This window comes from Pristiophorus japonicus, chromosome 2 (genome assembly GCF_044704955.1).
Source record: "Pristiophorus japonicus isolate sPriJap1 chromosome 2, sPriJap1.hap1, whole genome shotgun sequence".
Taxonomy (NCBI): domain Eukaryota; kingdom Metazoa; phylum Chordata; class Chondrichthyes; family Pristiophoridae; genus Pristiophorus; species Pristiophorus japonicus.
In genome coordinates this window covers 299,826,214-299,846,945 of record NC_091978.1, presented here as the reverse complement: position 1 = coordinate 299,846,945, position 20,732 = coordinate 299,826,214, and the positions used below count along the sequence as shown (strand labels likewise).

General features: G+C 42.0%; 1 protein-coding gene across 5 annotated transcripts in view; it reads left to right on the top strand.

Annotated features, from left to right (window-relative positions):
• The window catches only part of fstl5 (follistatin-like 5), a 1,328,880-nt gene that overhangs the window by 1,008,587 nt on the left and 299,561 nt on the right, over positions 1-20,732 (top strand). For all 5 annotated transcript variants that reach the window (XM_070871636.1, XM_070871638.1, XM_070871637.1 and 2 more), the window contains one exon: positions 3,944-4,062. In XM_070871636.1, the coding sequence (XP_070727737.1) occupies positions 3,944-4,062 (119 nt within the window). The remainder of the gene's footprint in view (positions 1-3,943; positions 4,063-20,732) is intronic.

Sequence of the window (20,732 nt, the reverse complement as noted above, 5' to 3'; positions counted from 1 at the left end):
AGAAGTTTGCAGACAACACTAAAATTGGCTGTGTGATTGATAATGAAGAGGAAAGTCATGGGCTGCAGGAGGATATCAATCTACTGGTCAGGTGGACAGAGCAGTGGCAAATGGAATTTAATTCAGAGAAGTGTGAGGTGATGCACTTGGGGAGGGCTAATAAGGAAAGGGTATACACATTAAGCGGTAGGCCACTTAATAGTGTAATGAACAAAGGGACATTGGAGTGCTTGTCCACAGATCCCTGAAAGTAGCAGGCCAGTTGGATAAGATGGTTAAGAAGGCATACAGAATGTTTGCCTTTATTGGCCGAGGCACAGAATATAAGAGCAGGGAGGTTATGCTTAAATTGTATAATACTTTGGTTAGGCCACAGCTGGAGTACTGTGTGCAGTTCTGGTCACCGTATTATAGGAAAGACATGATTGCACAAGAGAGGGTGCAGAGGAGAATTACTAGGAAGCTGCCTGGAATGGAGAATTAGTTATGAGGACAGATTGGATAGGCTGGGTTTGTTCGCATTGAGAGGAGACCTCACTGAGGTGTACAAAATATTGAGGGGCCTGGATATAGTGGATAGTCAGGGCCTATTTCCATTGGTGGAGGGGTCTATTATGAGGGGGCATAGTCTTAAGGTGGTTCCAATCACAAAAGCACCCGTCGCCCATTACCCTTTGCTTCATGCCATTGAGCCAATTTTGGATCCAATTTGCCACTTTCCCTTGGATCCCATAGGGTTTTACTTTTTTGACCAACCTTCCATGTGTGATCTTGTCAAATGCGCTACCCTCATCGACCCTCAATGTTACCTAATCAAAAAATTCACTCATGTTAGTTGGACACGAGCTTCTCTTAACAAATCCATGCTGACTGTCCTTGATTAATCTGTGCTTTTCTAAATGACGATTAATACTGTCCCTCAGAATGTTTTCCAATAATTTGCTCACCACCGAGGTAAGGCTGACTGGCCTTGTAATTATTCAGTCTATTCCTTTCTCCTTTTTTAAATAATGGTACAACACTGGCAGTCCTCCAGCACCACACCTGTAACCAGACAGGATTGGAAAATAATGGTCAGCGCCTCCACTATTTCTTCCATTGCTTCCTTAAGCATGTGAGAAATATTTCAACTGGGCCTGATGATCTATCTCCTTTCAAAGATGCTAAACCCCTTAATGCTTCCTCTCTCACTATGTTTCTCTCATCTAATATTTCACACTCGTCCTTAACTATGGTGTCTGCATCGTCCCTCTCTTTTGTGCAAACAGTATTCATTAAGAACCATACCCACATACTCCGCCTCAACACACAGGTTATCTTTTTGATCTCTAATAGGCCCTACTCTTTCTTTAGTTATCTTCTTGCTCTTTATGTATTTAAAAAAACACTTTGGGTTTTCCTTGCCCATTGTTTTTTCATGCCCTCTTTTTGCTTTCCTAATTTCCTTTTTAATTTCACCCCTGCATTTTGTATACTACTCTAGGCTTTCTGCAATATTTACCCTTGTCCTTCTAGGTGGTAGAGGTCGCATGATTGGGAGGTGCTGTTGAAGAAGTGAGTTGCTTCAGTGCATCTTGTAGATGGTACACACTATAGCCACGGTCCGCCATGGTGGAGGGAGTGAATGTTGAAGGTGGTGCATGGGTGACAAATCAAGCGGCTGCTTTGTCCTGGATGATGTCAAGCTTCTTGAGTGTTGTTGGAGCTGCACTCATCCAGGCAGATTATTCCATCACACTCCTGACTTGTGCCTTGTAGATGGTGGAAAACCTTTGGGGAGTCAGGAGATAAATCACTCGCCACAGAATACCCAGCCTCTGACCTGCTCTTGTAGCCACAGTATTTATGTGGCTGGTCCAGTTAAGTTTCTGGTCAATGATGTTCCCCAGGATGTTGATGGTGGGGATTCGGTGATGGTAATGTCGTTGAATGTCCAGGTTAGACACTCTCTTGTTGGAGATGGTCATTGCCTGGCACTTGTGTGGCATGAATGTTACTTGCCACTTATTAACCCAAGCTTGAATATCATTCAGTTCTTGCTCCAGGCGTGCATGGACTGTTTCATTATCTGAGGAGTTGTGAATGGAACTGAACACTGTGCAAACATCAACGAACATCCCCATTTTTGACCTTATAATGGAGGGAAGGTCATTGATGAGCAGCTGAAGATGTTTGGGCCTAGGACACAGTCCTGCGGAACGCCTGCAGCATTGTCATGGGGCTGGGATGATTGGCCTCCAACAACCGCAACCATCTTCCTTTATGCTAGGTATGACTCCAGCCAGTGGAGAAATTTCTCCCTGATTCTCATTGACTTCAATTTTACTCGGGCTCCTTAATGCCACACTCAGTCAAGTGCTGCGTTGATTTCAAGGGCAGTCACTCACACCATACCTCTGAAATTCAGCTCTTTTGTCCATGTTTGGACCAAAGCTGTAATGACATCTGGAGTCGAGTGGTCCTGGCGGAACCCAAGCTGAGCATCATTGAACAGGTTATTGGTGAGTAAGTGCCACTTGATAGCACTGTCAATGACACCTTCCATCACTTTGCTGATGATTGACGGTAGACTGATGGGGCAGTAATTGACCGGTTTGGATTTGTCCTGCTTTTTATGGACAGAACATACCTGGGCAATTTTCCACATTGTCGGGTAGTATGCAGAGAGGCTCTTTAATGACCAGCTGTTACTTTACTGTTAAAGGTGATTTGCTGCAGTAAGCCGTAAACCTCTCGTAGCATTACACTGCACAAAGAACTATTAAGCATATCAATGAACTGAGATTGACATTCTATATTTAAAACATGGGAAGAACTTGGCTGTAGTTCAGCATTATTGTAATTTAAATTTAATGTTGGCTGGCATAATTTTGGCCACTATTCACAGGTGATTCAACTTTCCTCACAGAATTTGCATGAAATGTGTTTGCATGTGGATGAAGTTTTTGTGCTTTTGATCTTGTAATATTTTAAACAAAGGTCAAAGCAAGTTAGCAAATGGTGGATGATAGATCTTAAATTTTTAACTTTTTTCAAAGCACAGTAATATTTAAAACAAAAGCTATCATTTTATCTGCTCTCTAGTGATTGAACTGTGGAATCTTTTAGCATTTTTCCCACTGTTAGAAATGTATTGGAACATTTTGTGAGCGCTTTCTGCATGATTTATTTTTGTCTTTTTTGTGAAAGTTATCTTTATTATCTAGCACTATCAGTTGTGGCATTTTGGCTTGTTCTTGAAAATAATATTTTTGCAGCTGTTTAATGATATTCTGGCTCTCTCTGTTTTCTTGATGCTGCAGTTGCAAACATACTGTGGCGGGAGGAAGGTACTGAGCAAGTTCTTGTCTTTTAATGATTATGTACTTGTCATCTTTCCATCACTGGACTATTTGTTAAACATTGATTTATCATTAAAACTATTGTTATGAATGTTTTCTGTATCCAAATTTTTAAATAAAATACTGTTAGTAAATAGTAAAGTACTCTTGGTACTTTTTTAATAGCAAGTACATAACTGCTAGTCATTAAAAGCAGTGGACCGATAAAATTCTTAGGAGAATTTTTAATTGTTTGCAGCAGTACTACAGTTTATTGTACACCTAGGTCCGATTTAACATTGTCAAAGATATATTGTACATTTTCAAAAGTAGTTTACTTGTTGAGTCTTTTCAATTAATCTTCAAATTTATTTTTTTTAAATGAAGGAACTGCATAGCAGGTCAGCCAACCCCTGAAAGAGAATATTCAGTTAATCTGGTGGGACCTCCATCAAAATGGTTCTGATGGGAGGTCCCAGCTGAAATGTTAACCAAACTTTCACTTTCGCATGCTGACTGGCTTTCTGTGCATTTGCAGTATTATTTATTCTGATTTTGACTTCCTGCACTTGTAATGTTTCCTTTTTATCTCTTCAAACTTGTTTTGTTTTGTTTTTTACTAGGATTGGGAGTAGGGAACATGTTCTATATATTTTATGAGGATGGAATCAAAGTGATTCAGCCAATAGAATGTGAGATTCAGAGACATATTAAACCTTCAGAGAAAATCCTAGGATATCAGGTGAGCACATTCACGTAATTGCAGTCATTCTGATTGATTTATTTATACAGCACAAAAGCTAATTGTCAAAATTGAAGGATGCCACCAGTTCCTGTAACTAGTCCTAGCCTTGGCTTCAGATTTGCTGTGTCCTCAAAATTGAGCAACTGTGCCATGGCAGAACTGTAATCAATATCTTCAATATAACCACTTTCTACTGTTAGTCCGATCTTGTTATAAGACTGTTTTGGTAGGTTGGTACCAGTAACTATAATGCTTTATTCTTTTCATAAATAATACTTTCAAAGTTATGTTTTCCTAAGCAAGAACTAAGTCACAATGTAAGTTTCAAAATTACATTTTATATAATATATTTTATAGACTGAACTAGTAGGTCCGTTAAAACTCAGTCCCATGAAATGACTTTTTTTTATTCTTGGGATGTGGGCATCGCTGGCTGGGCCAGTATTTATAGCCCATCTATAGTTGCCCTGAGAAGGTGGTGGTGACTTTCTTCTTGAATAGGTGCTATTCTTGGTACAACTGAGTGGCTTCCCAGGCCACTTCAGAAGACAGTTAAGAGTTAGTTGATATGGGACTGGAGTCACATATCGACCCGACCGGGTGAACATGGCAGGTTTCCTTCCCTATAGGACATTAGTTAACCAGTTACAATTTTATGACAATCTGACAGGTTCATGATCACTTTTACTAATACCAGTTTTTTTCCAGATTTTCTTTAATTATTCGAATTCTTAAACTGCCGTGGTAGCATTTAAAGTCAGGTTCTCTGGACTATTAGTCCAGGCTTCTGAATTATTAGTCCAGTAACATAACCACGACAGCAACACACTCACTTACAGAAATATTATCATCTTTCACATCCTGCAATCTAGTGTCAAATTTTTGTTTCACTGTTTCAAACGGTTGCTTCATGATTATTTTAACTTGCACATCCTGGGTTGTCTATTAAATATGTTTTCCTTGTTATCACAAATGTATGCTTTGAGTATGATTTTCTCCAAATTGTGCAGGGCACCATAAGGTTTGGCTTTTGTAATCAAATCATCCTGCATGCTTCAAATCATCTGCTGTGATGTTTTGCTCCACAAGTACGAACAAAAATACAACTTTGATGATTTGATATTGCTAATTGGGAAAAGGTGATCTCACACTGCTAGTACACTAAATGTAGTAGTGTGATGGTGAATTTTTTTAGCTTTAAGCATGAAGTTTAAAAACAGTTAGGAGCCTGCTGTATCACACAGCTAATAATGGCATAAGGCTGATTTTTTTTTAACTTTAAACATGGAAGTTAAAAGCACTCCACTTTGACATTTCTATGAGAAAGAATCAATTGTCTTGGTAGAATTTTTTCAAGCATTTGAAATTTCACCAGCAGTCAGGGGCCAGTGAGCAGTGAAGCATGCATATATTTTGGAGGGGATACAGACAAGGCTACACACGTTGATCCAAAAGCTTAAGGGTGTATGATGAAAGATTGAAAGATTTTCTCTCCTGAAAATGTGAGACACAGTGGCATATTAACGTACAGAAAATAAATCTGAGAGGAGACATGATAGAGGTGTTGACAATTATGAAAGATTTGGACAAATATAATCCAAGTAATCTTTTCCCCCATGTACAAAATTTCAGCGTAAAAGATCATATTTACAAATTAAGCACAACAAAAGAAAATAGGGAAAGCGGTAGGAGCTTTTTTACTAAAAGGGTGGTATTTCTGTTGAACAGACTACCGTCGGGGGCGGTGGAACAACAAACCTAATGGGTTTCATGAAGGAACTGGACAGGTTCTGGTCAACAAATGAGATTTGAGATTCTTAGAAATGTAGCGAAGAAATATTGTGGGTAGCTGAGCTAGATGGACCAAAGGTCCCCTGCCTGAAACTGTTGTTATGCTAATGGCCCAGAAATCCCATTATTCCTTCCCGTGGGCGTTCGAATAGAATATAGAGAGAAGATGCGCACCTACATGAAGCTGCTGCGGCTACACGAGATCCCGGTCCGGAGGACTCTCCTGACTGCGCATCGCAGCGCGTGCGCATTGGGACGTGCACAGGCCTGGAGCTGGAGTCACATGGCTCTAGGCAGCCAATCAGGTATAGTATATACTCATTCGTAGTAATAGGAGTTCCGTAAGTCTGAAAGTCTTATTACTATGAATGAAAAACACCCCCAAAACACGAATAAAAGATAGAAACATAGAAACATAGAAAATAGGTGCAGGAGTAGGCCATTCGGCCCTTTGAGCCTGCACCACCATTCAATATGATAATGGCTGATCATGCAAATTCAGTACCCCATTCCTGCTTTCTCTCCATACCCCTTGATCCCTTTAGCCGTAAGAGCCATATCTAACTCCCTTTTGAATATATCTAACTAACTCGCTTCAATAACTTTCTGTGGTAGAGAATTCCACAGGTTCACAGTTCTCTGAGTGAAGAAGTTTCTCCTCATCTCGGTCCTAAATGGCTTACCCCTTATCCTTAGACTGTGACCGTTGGTTCTGGACTTCCCTGTCATCAGGAACATACTTCCTGCATCTAACTTGTCCAATCCCATCAGAATTTTATATGTTTCTATGAGATTCCCTCTAATTCTTCTAAATTCCAGTGAATATAAGCCTAGTCGATCCAGTCTTTCTTCATATGTCAGTCCTGCCATCCCGGAAATCAGTCTGGGGAACCTTCGCTGCACTCCCTCAATAATTATCTCAAGGTTCTCCCTTGCCACATTCCCGTGACCAGCAATTTTTGGCATGGTTTTTGTGTCTTCCACTGTGAAGACCGAAGCAAAATAATTGTTTAAGGACTCAGCCATTTCCACATTTCCCATTATTAAATCCTCCTTCTCATCTTCTAAGGGACCAACATTTACTTTCATCACTCTTTTCCGTTTTATATATCTTTTACTATCTGTTTTTATGTTTTGCGCAAGTTTACTTTTGTAATCTATCTTTCGTTTCTTTATTGCTTTCTTAGTCATTCTTTGCTGTCGTTTAAAATTTTCCCAATCTTCTAGTTTCCCACTAACCTTGGCCACCTTATACGCATTGGTTTTTAATTTTATACTCTCCTTTATTTCCTTGGTTATCCATGGCTGGTTATCCCTTCTCTTACCGCCCTTCTTTTTAACTGGAATATATTTATGTTGAGCACTATGAAAGAGCTCCTTAAAAGTCCTCCACTGTTCCTCAATTGTGCCACAGTTTAGTCTGTGTTTCCAGTCTACTTTAGCCAACTCTGCCCTCATCCCACTGTAGTCCCCTTTGTTTAAGCATAGTACGCTCGTTTGAGACACTACTTCCTCACCCTCATTCTGTATTACAAATTCAACCATACTGTGATCACTCATTCCGAGAGGATCTTTTACTAGAAGATCGTTTATTATTCCTGTCTCATTACACAGGACCAGATCTAAGATAGCTTGCTCCCTTGTAGGTTCTGTAACATACTGTTCTAAGAAACAATCCCGTATGCATTCTATGAATTCCTCCTCAAGGCTACCCCGTGCGATTTGATTTGACCAATCGCTATGTAGGTTAAAATCCCCCATGATTACTGCCGTTCCTTTTTCACATGCCTCCATTATTCCCTGATTATTGTCCGCCCCACCGTGAAGTTATTATTTGGGGCCTATAAACTACGCCCACCAGTGACTTTTCCCCCTTACTATCTTTAATCTCCACCCACAATGATTCAACATTTTGTTCATTAGAGCCAATATCATCTCACACAACTGCCCTGATATCATCCTTTATTAACAGAGCTACCCCACCTCCTTTCCCTTCTTGTCTATCTTTCTGAATTGTAAGATACCCCTGTATGTTTAATTCCCAGTCTTGGCCACCCTGCAACCACGTTTCTGTAATGGCCACCAAATCATACCCATTTGTAATGATTTGTGCCGTCAACTCATTTACTTTATTTCGAATGCTGCGTGCATTTAGGTAGAGTGTTTTAATACTAGTTTTTAAATGATTTTTAGTTTTGACCCCTCCTGCAGCCCCTTTATATTCATACATATTGTCCCTTCCTATCACCTTGTGGTTTACACTTACCCCAGTGCTACTCTGCTCTGTTGCCTCCTGCCTTTTGCATTCTTTCTTGGGGTCCTGCTCATCTGAGCTCTCACTAGCTCAGAGCCCTCTCCTGGGCTCCGAATACTCCTCGCATTGAGGCACCGAGCTTTCATGCTTGCCTTTTTATTACACTTTGACCCTTTAGAATTTTGCTGTACAGTGGCCCTTTTTGTTTTTTGCCTTGGGTTTCTCTGCCCTCCACTTTTACTCATCTCCTTTCTGTCTTTTGCTTCTGTCTCCATTTTGTTTCCCTCTATCTCCCTGCATTGGTTCCCATCCCCCTTCCATATTAGTTTAACTCCTCCCCAACAGCACTAGCAAACACTCCCCCTAGGGCATTGGGAGAGATCGCTCAGGGTTACTGAACTGGGACAATTAAAAAATAAAGCTGCCAGGACTGCCTGATGCAGATCTACTTCCCTTTTGTGTCTTGGAGCTGGCCGAACGCCCTCCCGCTCTGACTCTGTGAACCACTTTTCAAAAATCCGCCACTCATCACTGGCTGGTGGGGCGCTGCTGAGTATGTGCACTGGATGCTCCTCCTCCATCGAGTCATGGCTGCTCATCCTGATGGCTGTTAGTTTTACCGAAGAGACGGGCATTGTGTCTTTATACAATCCTCAACAAATTAATCCAATGAAATAGTAAACTGCAACAAATTCTCTATGTTACATAAAAATGCTTGCATCATATCTGCACTGATCACCCAGTCTTTAAACGCTGCAAATAGAAGGCAATAAGTGGCAAATAGGAGTAATCCGTTCTTTTTAAAATATAAATAAAATTATAATTTATGGTCAGTTTACGCTTTAAATATTATAATATAAATGAGACATGCTCAAAATCACTAGGGCACATAATGCTGCTTCTATTACTGAAGGAGATTTTAAAAAATATAATTGTAGGACTACATTTTCAAAATATTACTAATTACATATACAATACTATATAGATAGTAAAAGTAATGGTTTGTTCCACTCCTGGTACCCAGAGTACGATGGCGGAAATTCTCATGGCCATTTTAGAAATGGGAGTTGACTCCGAAGCACAAGGACTCCAGGTAATGGCACCCAATTCTAGTACAGCCTTGTAAAGCCTCAGACTCCTGTGGTCTGCACACTAAAAAGAGAACAACACTCTCGGAGGCCCTGCAGACTCGAGCTGCGTAAACTTTCAGTACAACATGTAATCAGTCATTTCATTCATTTAATAACAGACGATTTTACTATTTTAGACTACATTTTGTGTATTTAAGATAGTATTTGACTACGATCTCAATTTATGCTTATGTTAATACAATGTTCATGTGTATGTAATGTGCCCTCACTTTTCTTCGTGCGTGGTCTCTTTAAATTTGCATGCGGCAGAAGCTGGTGAGCAGCCTGCACGGGACCTCAAGAGGTTCACAACCGTGCACCTTAGGGGGAACATTGGTGTGCGGCCCTCAACAGCTCACCAGAACTTGTTAATGGCTCTCCAGCCCAAATAATTGCCCACCCCGATATAACTTTTCCGCCCACTCACACCACTCTCAGAAATTTCCCTGATATTGTACCACTTGGAGGGTTACTTCCTGCTTCTACATTCCTTAGTCCCTTGATGTAACATGATTTTCGTTGTGCATAGTTTATGAAATACATTTTCTAAGATTGATTTTTTTTAATTAATATGCCACTATGTGTCTCACATTTTCAAACTTTACTTGTGGTCACAACTTCCCTCAGATATATTTTATAATCTTATAAATGTTCCACTGTTTAAAGAGAAAAATCACTTGAAATGATTGAGGACAGCATTCCAAACTGTAGTATAAGAAATGGATTTGACAGTATCTCCCCCATATTATTAAGACAGCAGCTGTGCAATTTTTCCCTGGTAGATAACTCATTGATGGTGAAACTCAAATAACACATAGAAACTTTCCAAGAATTAGAAATCCTTCCGAATAATGCCATTACTTTGCTTTAAATATAAATTCAATTTTGATGTAGTGTCAGATTATATCATGGTGTATTATGTGATCTTTATGCATAATGCATTTGATGTTTGGGGATTCGTGCATGTACTTGTTCATTGTATGATGTTTTCTTTGTAGTGACTTCACATTTAGTACAATAGTTATCTACTGTTTGTGATTCTTTAGTTCAAAATTCTATCAGGAATAGAGCTGCACAGCTGATACATGGGTATTTAGCAATGAATTGAAAGAGTAATAAAATTACTGACTTAAAATTGAAATAGCAGCATAGGAACAGCAGTAGGCCATTCAGCCCCTCAAGCCTGTTTGGCCATTCAATAAGATCATAGCTGACCTGTATTCGAACTCCATTTACACACCTTGGCTCCATATCCTTCAATACCCCTGGCTAGCAAAAATCTATCAATCACAGAGATATGAACATATGAAAAATGACAGACAGGTAAAGACCATCAGGTCCATCAAGCCTGTCCCACATAATTGCGATACCTTGTGTATCATAACATATACACTCCTGGCAGAGGTAAAAAACCAGATTAAAAAATCCAGGCCAATTTGTGAAAAAAAATCTGAGAAATTCCTCTCCGACCCATCTAGGCGATCGAAACTAGTCAAGGAGATCAATCTGGCCATTAAATTCCCTGCAGTACTTATCTTCTGTAAGAGTTAATCTCTGTCCCAACCAGAAACAAATCCAGCTTTTGCTTGAAGGAATTCAGTAAGTCTGCATCCACCACATGAAACGGCAGCTTGTTCCAGAGGTCTACGAAACCTCTGTGAGTCCAGGGCTCTGTGAAAAGAACCACCGCCTGACATCTAACCTAGATCTAGCCTTATGCAACTTAAATTTGTGCCCCCTGGTCCTGAATTGAAATAAACGGTCAGCTGGAACACTGTCTATTCTCTTCATTATCTTATAAACCTCAATCACACACCCTGAAGTCTACACTGCACTAAGGTAAAGAGTCCAAACTCTAATGGTTGATGGGTGTTTTTGTGACTGGAAGGCTGTATTCAGTGGGGTTCCGCAGGGCTCAGTGCTGGTCCCTTGCTTTTTGTGGCATATATCAATTACTTAAACTTAAATATTGGTGGTATGATTGGGAAGTTTGCAGATGACACTAAAACAGGCTGTGATTGAGAATGAAGAAGAAAGCTGCAGACTGCAGGAAGATATCAATGTACTGGTCAGGTGGGCAGAACAGTGGCAAATGAAATTCAATCCGGATAAGTGTGAGGTAATGCATCTGGGGAGGTCTAACAAGGCAAGAGAATACACATTAAATGGTATGACACTGAAAAGTGTAGAGGAACAAAGGGACCTTGGTGTGCAGGTCCACAGATCCCTGAAGGTAGCAGGCCAGGTAGATAAGGTGGTTAAGAAGGCATATGAAATACTTGCCTTTATTAGTCGAGGGATAGAATACAAGAGCAAGGAGGTTATGCTTGAACTGTATAAAACACTGGTTAGGCCACAGCCTGAGTACCGTGTGCAGTTCTGGTCACCACATTAGAGGAAAGCTGTGATTGCACTGGAAAGGGTGCAGAGGAAATTTCCAGGAATGTTGCCTGGACTGGAGAATTTTGGCTATGAGAAACGATTAGAGATACTGGGTCTGTTTTCTTTGGAATAGAGGAGGCTAAGGGGAGACCTGATCAAGGTGTATAAAATTATGAGGGACCTGGATAGTGTGGACAGGAAGGACCTGTTTCCCTTGGCAGAGTGGTCAACAAACAGGTGGCATAAATTTAAAGTAATTGGTGGGAAGTATAGAGGAGATATGAGGGGAAATTTCTTCACCTAGAGGGTGGTTTGGGTCTGGAACTCACTGCCTGAAAGGGTGGTAGACGCAGAAACCCTCACCACACTTAAAAAATACTTGGATGTGCACTGGAAGTGTCATAACCTACAGGGCTACGAAGCAAGAGCTGGAAAGTGTGATTAGGCTGGAAAGCTCTTGGTCATCCGTCACGGATACGATGGGCTCAATTGGCTTCCTTCCATGTTGTAAATTTGTATGATTCTATGATTCTTTTAACCTATCTTGATTACTAACATGTTTTAGACTTGGGGCCCAAAATTGATTAAGGTCGCCGCCCGCCCAAGTGCCGCCCAAAGGACCGGCGATGGCTGCCGAGGTACCTGACGGTACTTTCGGCGGGATTTTCATTGGAGAGGTCCCTCGAAGGTCGGCAGGTAGCAAATGAGCGGCTTACGCTGCCAATCTGGTGGAAACTCCCATTCTCGGCGTCGAAGACCTGAAAAGCAAAAACATTAAAAAAAAACATCTGAAGACCTTCAGGGGACCCCATCCAGGTAAGTCCCTGTAAAGAAAAAAATTACAAAACGTGTACTAACGTTTTTTTCCCCATCTTCTTACCTTCTGTTGGGGATAGAACAGCCTCCAGCCAGCGGTCCACCCCCATTCTTCCGCCGACTGCCGCCCACTCCCGCCCGCATCAATATCGCAGTTTGTCAGGCGGGAGGTAAGTTGTGCGACTCGTCCGCTTCCTGGTGGCTCTCTCCTCCCGCCCGCTCCAAGCCACATCGAAAGTGGCATTGGGCGGTTCGACCAGAGGAATGTCGGCGGCAGTGGGCAGTAAGTTCTTCAATTTCGGGCCCTTGGATTTAGTCTAGTGGCCCTCTTCTACACCCTTTCCAGAGCTGCAATATCACCCACAGTGGGGAGACCAAAATTGGACACAGTATTCCAAGTGCAGCCTGACTAAGGGCTTGTACAAGGATAAAACAGTACGCCTCTTATTATACTCAAATGTCCTATGGATATACCCCAATACTCTATTTGCTCTAGCTATCGCATCACAGCATTGCTCATGTACCTTTAAGGATGTATGCACTAGAATGCCCAAATCTCTTTCTATCTCCACCATTTTAATGCCTTTCCCTGGAGGGTCTATGAATGTTGAGCATTTGCCCTGCCCACATGCTTAACAAAAGAACATAAGAAATAGGAGCAGAAGTAGACCATCTGGCCCCGCGAGCCTGTTCCACCATTCAATAAGATCATAGATCCGATCTTGGCCTCAACTCCAATTCCCTACCCTCTCCCCAGAACCCCTTGACTTCCTTATCTTTTAAAAATCAGTCTATTTCCAACTTAAATATATTCAATGGCCTGCACTGCTCTCGGGTGGAGAATTCCAAAGATTCACGACCCTCTGAGAGAAGAAATTCCTTCTCATTTCCACTTTAAATGGCCGATCCCTTATTCTGAAACTCATGGCTGATTTGATCATGGACTCAGCTCCACTTCCCCGCCCACTCCCCATAACCCCTTATCTCCTTATCGTTTAAGAAATTGTCTATTTCTGTCTTAAATTTATTCAATGTCCCAGCTTCCACAGCTCTCTGAGGCAGCGAATTCCACAGGTTTACAACCCTCGAGAGAAGAAATTTCTCCTCATCTCTATTTTAAATCAGCGGTCCCTTATTCTAAGATCATGTCCTCTAGTTCTAGACTCCCCCATCAGTGGAAACATCCTCTCTGCATCCACCATTTCAAGCCCCTTCAGAATCTTATACGTTTCGATAAGATCACCTCTCATTCTTCTGAATTCCAATGAGTAGCAGCCCAACCTACTCAACCTTTCCTCATAAGTCAACCCCCTCATCCCTGGAATTAACCTAGTGAACCTTCTCTGAACTGTCTCCAAAGCAAGTATGGAAACCAAAACTGCACGCAGTATTCCAGATGTGACCTCACAAAACCTTGTATAGCTGTAGCAAGACTTCCCTGCTTTTATGCTCCATCTCCTTTGCAATAAAGGCCAAGATACCATTGGCCTTCCTGATCACCTGCTGTACCTGCATACTATCCTTTTGTGTTTCATGCACAAGTACCCCCAGGTCCCGCTGTACTGTGGCAATTTGCAATCTTTCTCCATTTAAATAATAACTTGCTCTTTGATTTTTGCTGCCAAAGTGCATGACCTCACACTTTCCAACATCATACTCCATCTGCCAAATTTTTGCCCACTCATTTAGTCTGTCAATGTTCTTTTGCATATTTTTTGTGTCCTCCTAACACATTGCTTTTCCTCCCATCTTTGTATCGTCAGCAAACTTGGCTACGTTACACTCAGTCCCTTCTTCCAAGTCGTTAACATAGATTGTAAATACTTGGGGTCCCAGCACTGATCCCCGCGGCATCCCATTAGTTACTGGTTGGCAAGCAGAGAATGAACCATTTATCCCGACTCTCTGTTCTCTGTTAGTTAGCCAATCCTCTATCCATGCTAAGATATTACCCCCAACCCCGTGAACTTTTATCTTGTGCAGTAACCTTTTATGTGGCACCTTGTCAAATGCCTTCTGGAAGTCCAAATACACCACATCCACTGGTTCCCCTTTATCTACCCTGTTCGTTACATCCACAAAGAGCTCCAGCAAATTTGTCAAACATGACTTCCCCTTCATAATTCCATGCTGACTCTGCCTGACCGAATTTTGCTTAAACAAATGTCCTGCTACTGCTTCTTTAATAATGGACTCCAACATTTTCCGAACCACAGATGTTAGGCTAATTGGTCTATAGTTTCCTGCTTTTTGTCTGCCTCCTTTTTTAAATAGGGACGTTACATTTGCAGTTTTCCAATCTGCTCGGACCTCCCCAGCATCCAGGGAATTTTGGTAAATTACAACCAATGCATCCACAATACCTGCCGCTACTTCTCTTAAGACCCTAGGATGCAAGCCATCAGGTTCAGGGGATTTATCTGCCTTTAGTCCCATTGTCTTACTGAGTACCACCTCCTTAGTGATTGTGATTGTGTTCCTCCCCCCAAAACCTCTTGACTATCCACTGTTGGAGTATTGTTAGTGTCCTCTACCGTAAAGATTGATACAAAATATTTGTTCAGAGTTTCTGCCATCTTCATGTTCCCCATTACTAATTCCCTCGTCTCGTCCTCTAAGGGACCAACATTTACTTTAGCCACTCTTTTCCTTTTTATATACCTATAGAAACTCTTGCTATCTGTTTTTATATTTTGTGCGAGTTTACTTTCATAGTCTATTTTCCCTTTCTTAATCATTTTTTTAGTCGTTCTTTGCTGGCTTTTAAAAGCATCCCAGTCTTCCCACTAATTTTGGCCACATTGTATGCCCTTGTTTTTAGTTGGGTTCATCTCAGGAATCAACCTCGTGACCCTTCTCAGAACTGCCTCCAATGCAAGTATATCCCTCCTTAAATAAGGAGGCCATTACTGTATGTAGTAGTCCAGGTGTGGTCTCATCAACACGTCCAGTACAGTTATAGCAGGATGTCCTTACTTTTATACTCCATCCCTTTTGCAATAAAGGCTAACATTCCATTTGCTTTCCTAATTACTTGCTGTACCTGCACGCTAATTTTTTGAGTTTCATGTGCAAGGACCCCCAGATCCTGCTGTACCTCAGCATTTTGTAATCTCTCCCCATTTAAATAATAATTTGCTTTTTTTATTTTTCTTACACAGCACTTATCTAAGTTACACATCATTTTCCAGTCATGAGCCTAGTCTCGCAACATGTTAAGATCTGCCTGAATCAGACGAGCCTCTTCTACAGTTCTAGCACTCGCACAGATCTTAGTATCATCTCCAAATTTGCAAATTGTGCCGCCAGCCCCTGAATCCAGATCATTAATAAAAATAGTAAAAAGCAACGGTCCCAACACTGAGCCCTGCACTGGTGACCGGTCTCCAAACAGGTCGAAATTCATCTATAACTTGCGTCCTTTCAGCCAGGTTTTCATTGAGCTAGCATTTACTGCTCTTTGCAGGAGAGAGTTTCACACTTCTACCATTCCTAGGCTGTGATTTCACAAACGGGTGCAAGTTGTGTGTGGGGGGCATCGGTGGTGTGTGGGGAAGGCACTCCCGTCTCCAGCCTGCCCTCTGACAGCAATATTCCATTGATAGGGCTTGTTAAGTCTGCTCTGAGGGGTTCCCGGCCAATTAACAAGAAATGGATTTGATCAGCCGGTTTCCGTAAAGGGACCAAAGCCAACACTTTTCTGACAGTTTTTCTGTCAGTGTTTTGCAGCATTGAGCTACTGCAAACACTGACAAGCAGTGCTCAAAAGTGCACGGCTGCACCCAGGCACTCCCATGATTCTTATGGAGGGAGTCTCAAAAGGGACGTTCTTTTCCCTTCCACTGGGTGGAAGAGACCTCCCCAAGACACCAACACAGCCTGGGAGCACAGTCGGGCACAAGCAGGAATATTGTCAGGAGTACCTGGCAAACCATTCAATGATCTGAGTAGATCACAAAACATTACTGCAAAGCCAAACTCATCCTCATCCTGCTGTGCCTCTCATCACATCTCCATCACTCTGCCTTCCCTACTCTATCCCTGCACATCCTTACTCGCACCAACTGACCTTGCACCTCCACCCATCCTTCTCTCTCTATCTTAATTATCACTTCCCCATCTCGCTAGCCACCCCTCACACTCACCTTCATCCTTGTCCAATCATACTGACTAACAACATGCAGGGGTAGGTACATGGTTGTTTTAGCTAATGTTCATGTCGACTTTTTGCTAATGTGTTATCAAACATTGAAATCTTTATTTTGAACACTTTGGACAGATTTGTGTTTCAGTACTTACACAAATGGATCAGCAAGCCAGGGAAAGGGCACCCAGAGTCTCGTATGCAAAACTCTAGCTTTCTGCAGGGGGTCAACACTGCAAGAGATGTCCTTTACCCACAGGGGACAGGAGGCCCCCCAGAAAGAACTATGTTGGACCACATGAGTGAAAGCAGTATCATCCCCACCACCTGGCTCCAGTGCCCAAAGAAACTTCATGACCTCAGACCACTGTACAGGGTCAGTGAATACATCGGTCAAAAGCCATCTCCTACCAACTGCACCTCTAACCTCACACACCTCTCAATGAACAACTCCCCCATCCCCCCGCCTCCCAATCACTCACCTACCAACACTCTGTACCACAGAAAGTTGTTGAGGCCAGTTTGTTAGATATATTCAAAAGGGAGTTAGATGTGGCCCTTACAGCTAAAGGGATCAAGGGGTATGGAGAGAAAGCAGGAATGGGGTACTGAAGTTGCATGATCAGCCATGATCATATTGAATGGCGGTGCAGGCTCGAAGGGCCGAATGGCCTATTCCTGCATCTACTTTCCATGTTTCTATGTTTTTATCACGAGGCCGCCTCCCATGCCTAGCTTCACTTCAACCCTTGGATGCAAGCCATTCTTGGCAGGGGTATGTCTGAGTTCTTGGTCAGTGGCGGGGCTGAAAGGATACAAGATGTTGGTATCCTCATACATTATCCTGTTTCACGCATGCACCTCTTGCTTTCCTGCCCTCCCCCATCACAACTCCATCCTTTTGCCTTTCTCATTTCACACACCCAAGAAATTCAGCCTCCCAGCCAATGATTAACCAAGCAGAGGGAGAGAAGCCGAAAAAGAAGAAGAAAAAGAAGAAATGCAATCTCATAGTATGTGATCCTCTGGGACAGAGTGATCATAATATGATAAAATTTCGCATTACGTTTGAGATTGACTTGTTTAAATCCACAACTACAGTCTTAAACTTAAATGAAGCCAATTACATAGGTATGAAGGGTGAGTTGGCTAAGGTAACAAAAACTCTACAGGAAAAGTGATCCATCTGTGGCTAACTAAAGAAGTTAAGGATAGCATTAGATTGAAAGAAGAAGCTTATATTGTGAGGAATACTAGTAAGGCTGGGGATTGGGAGAGATTCAGAAACCAACAAAGGATGACCAAAAAATTGATAAAAAGGGAAAAAACCGTATATGAGAGAAAACTATCACGAAATATAAAAACAGATTGGAAACGCTTCAACAAGTATGTGAAAAGGAAGAGATTCGCAAAAGTAAACATTGGTCGCTTAGAGGCTGAGGCAGGAGAAATTATGATAGGGAATAAGAAAATGGCAGAAACGACAACTAAATATTTTGCATCTGTCTTCACAGTAGAAGATGCAAAAAGCATACCTAAAATGGTGGGGAACCAAGGGTCTAATGAGGGTGTGGAACTTAACGTAATTAATATAAGTAGAGAAAAAGTACTAGAGAAACTAATGGGACTAAAAGCTGACAAATCCCCTGGACCTGATGGCCTACATCCTAGGTTTCTAAAAGAGGTGGCTGCAGAGATAGTGGATGCATTGGTTTTGATCTTTCAAGATTTGCTAGATTCTGGAATGGATTGGAAGGTAGCAAATGTAATACTACTATTCAAGGAGGGAGAGAGAAAACAGGGAACTGCAGGCCAGTTAGCCTGACATCAGTCATCAGAAAAATACTGGAATCCATTGTTAAGGAAGTGGTAACAGGGCATTTAGAAAATCATAGCATGATTAGACAGTCAACATGGTTTTCTGAAAGGGATATCATGTTTTACAAATTTATTAGAGTTTTTTGAGGATGTAACTAGCAGGGTAGATAAAGGGGAATCAGTAAATGTCATGTATTTTGATTTCCAAAAGGCATTCAATAAGATGCCACATAAAAGGTTATTACACAAGATAAGGGCTCATGGGATTGTAAATAATGTATTTGCATGGATAGAGGAATGGTTAACAGACAGAAAAGAGAGAGTAGGGATAAACTGGTCTTTTTCAGGTTGGCAGTCTGTAACTAGTGGGGTGCTGCAAGGATCAGTGCTAGGGCCTCATCTATTTACATCCATATTCATGACCTTGATGAAGGGACCGAGTGTAATGTATCCAAATTTGCTGATGATACAGAGCTAAATGGGACAGTAAGCTGTGAGGAGAGCACAAAACATCTGCAAAGGGATATAGATAGACTAAGTAAGTGGGCAGTAAGGTGGCAGATGGAGTATAATGTGGGGAAATGTGAGGTTATTCACTTTGGTAGGAAGAATAGAAAAACAGAATTTTTTTAAATGGTGAGAACATTTTAAATGTTGGTGTTTTGAGAGATTTGGCTTTCCTCATGCAAGAAACACAGAAAGCTAGCTTGCAGGTACAGCAAGCAATAAGGAAGGCAAATGGTACGTTGTCCTTTATCGCAAGGGGTTTGGAGCATAAGGGTAAGGAAGTTTTGCTACAATTGTACAGGGTCTTGGTGGGACCACACCTGGAGTATCGTGCAGAGTTTTGGTCTCCTTATCTAACAAAGGATATACTTGCCTTGGAGGTGGTGCAAGGAAGGTTCACTAGATTGAATCCTGGGATGAGAGGGCTGTCTTATGATGAGAGATTTGTAGAATGGGCCTATACTCTCTGGAGTTTAGAAGAGTGAGAGGTGATCTCATTGAAACATGCAAGATTCTGAAGGGGATTGCCAGGGTAGACGCTGAGAGGTTGTTTTCCCTGGCTGGAGTGTCTAGAACTAGAGGGCACAGTCTCAGGATAAGGGGTAGGCCATTTAAGATAGAGATGAAGAGGAATTTCTTCTCTCAGAGGGTTGTGAATCTTTGGAATTCTCTGTCCCAGAGGACTGTGGATGCTAAGTCACTGAATATATTCAAGGCTGAGATAGATTTTTGGAGTATAGAGGAATCAAGGGATGTGGGGATCGGCGGGAAAGTAGAGTTGAGGTCGATGATCAGCCATGATCTTATTGAATGGTGGAGCAACCCCGAGGGGCCATATGTCCTACTCCTGCTTGTATTTCTCATGTTCTTAAGAAGAAGAACGTAGGGGGTAGTGTGCTGACATGGATTGAGAACTGGTTGTCAGACAGGAATAAAAGAGTAGGAGTAAATGGGTACTTTTCAGAATGGCAGGCAGTGACTAGTGGGGTACCGAAAGGTTCTGTGCTGGGGCCCCAGCTGTTTACACTGTACATTAATGATTTAGACGAGGGGATTAAATGTACTATCTCCAAATTTGCGGATGACACTAAGTTGGGTGGCAGTGTGAGCTGCGAGGAGGATGCTATGAGGCTGCAGTGCGACTTGGATAGGTTAGGTGAGTGGGCAAATGCATGGCAGATGAAGTATAATGTGGATAAATGTGAGGTTATCCACTTTGGTGGTAAAAACAGAGAGACAGACTATTATCTGAATGGTGACAGATTAGGAAAAGGGGAGGTGCAACGAGACCTGGTACATCAGTCATTGAAGGTTGGCATGCAGGTACAGCAGGCGGTTAAGAAAGCAAATGGCATGTTGGCCTTTATAGCGAGGGGAATTGAGTACAGCGGCAGGGAGGTGTTGCTACAGTTGTACAGGGCCTTGTTGAGGCCACACTTGGAGTATTGTGTACAGTTTTGATCTCCTAACCTGAGGAAGGACATTCTTGCTATTGAGGGAGTGCAGCGAAGGTTCACCAGACTGATTCCCGGGATGGCAGGACTGACCTATCAAGAAAGACTGGATCAACTGGGCTTGTATTCACTGGAGTTCAGAAGAATGAGAGGGCACCTCATAGAAACGTTTAAAATTCTGATGGGTTTAGACAGGTTAGATGCAGGAAGAATGTTCCCAATGTTGGGCAAGTCCAGAACCAGGGGTCACAGTCTAAGGATAAGGAGTAAGCCATTTAGGACCGAGATGAGGAGAAACTTCTTCACCCAGAGAGTGGTGAACCTGTGGAATTCTCTACCACAGAAAGTTGTTGAGGCCAATTCACTAAATA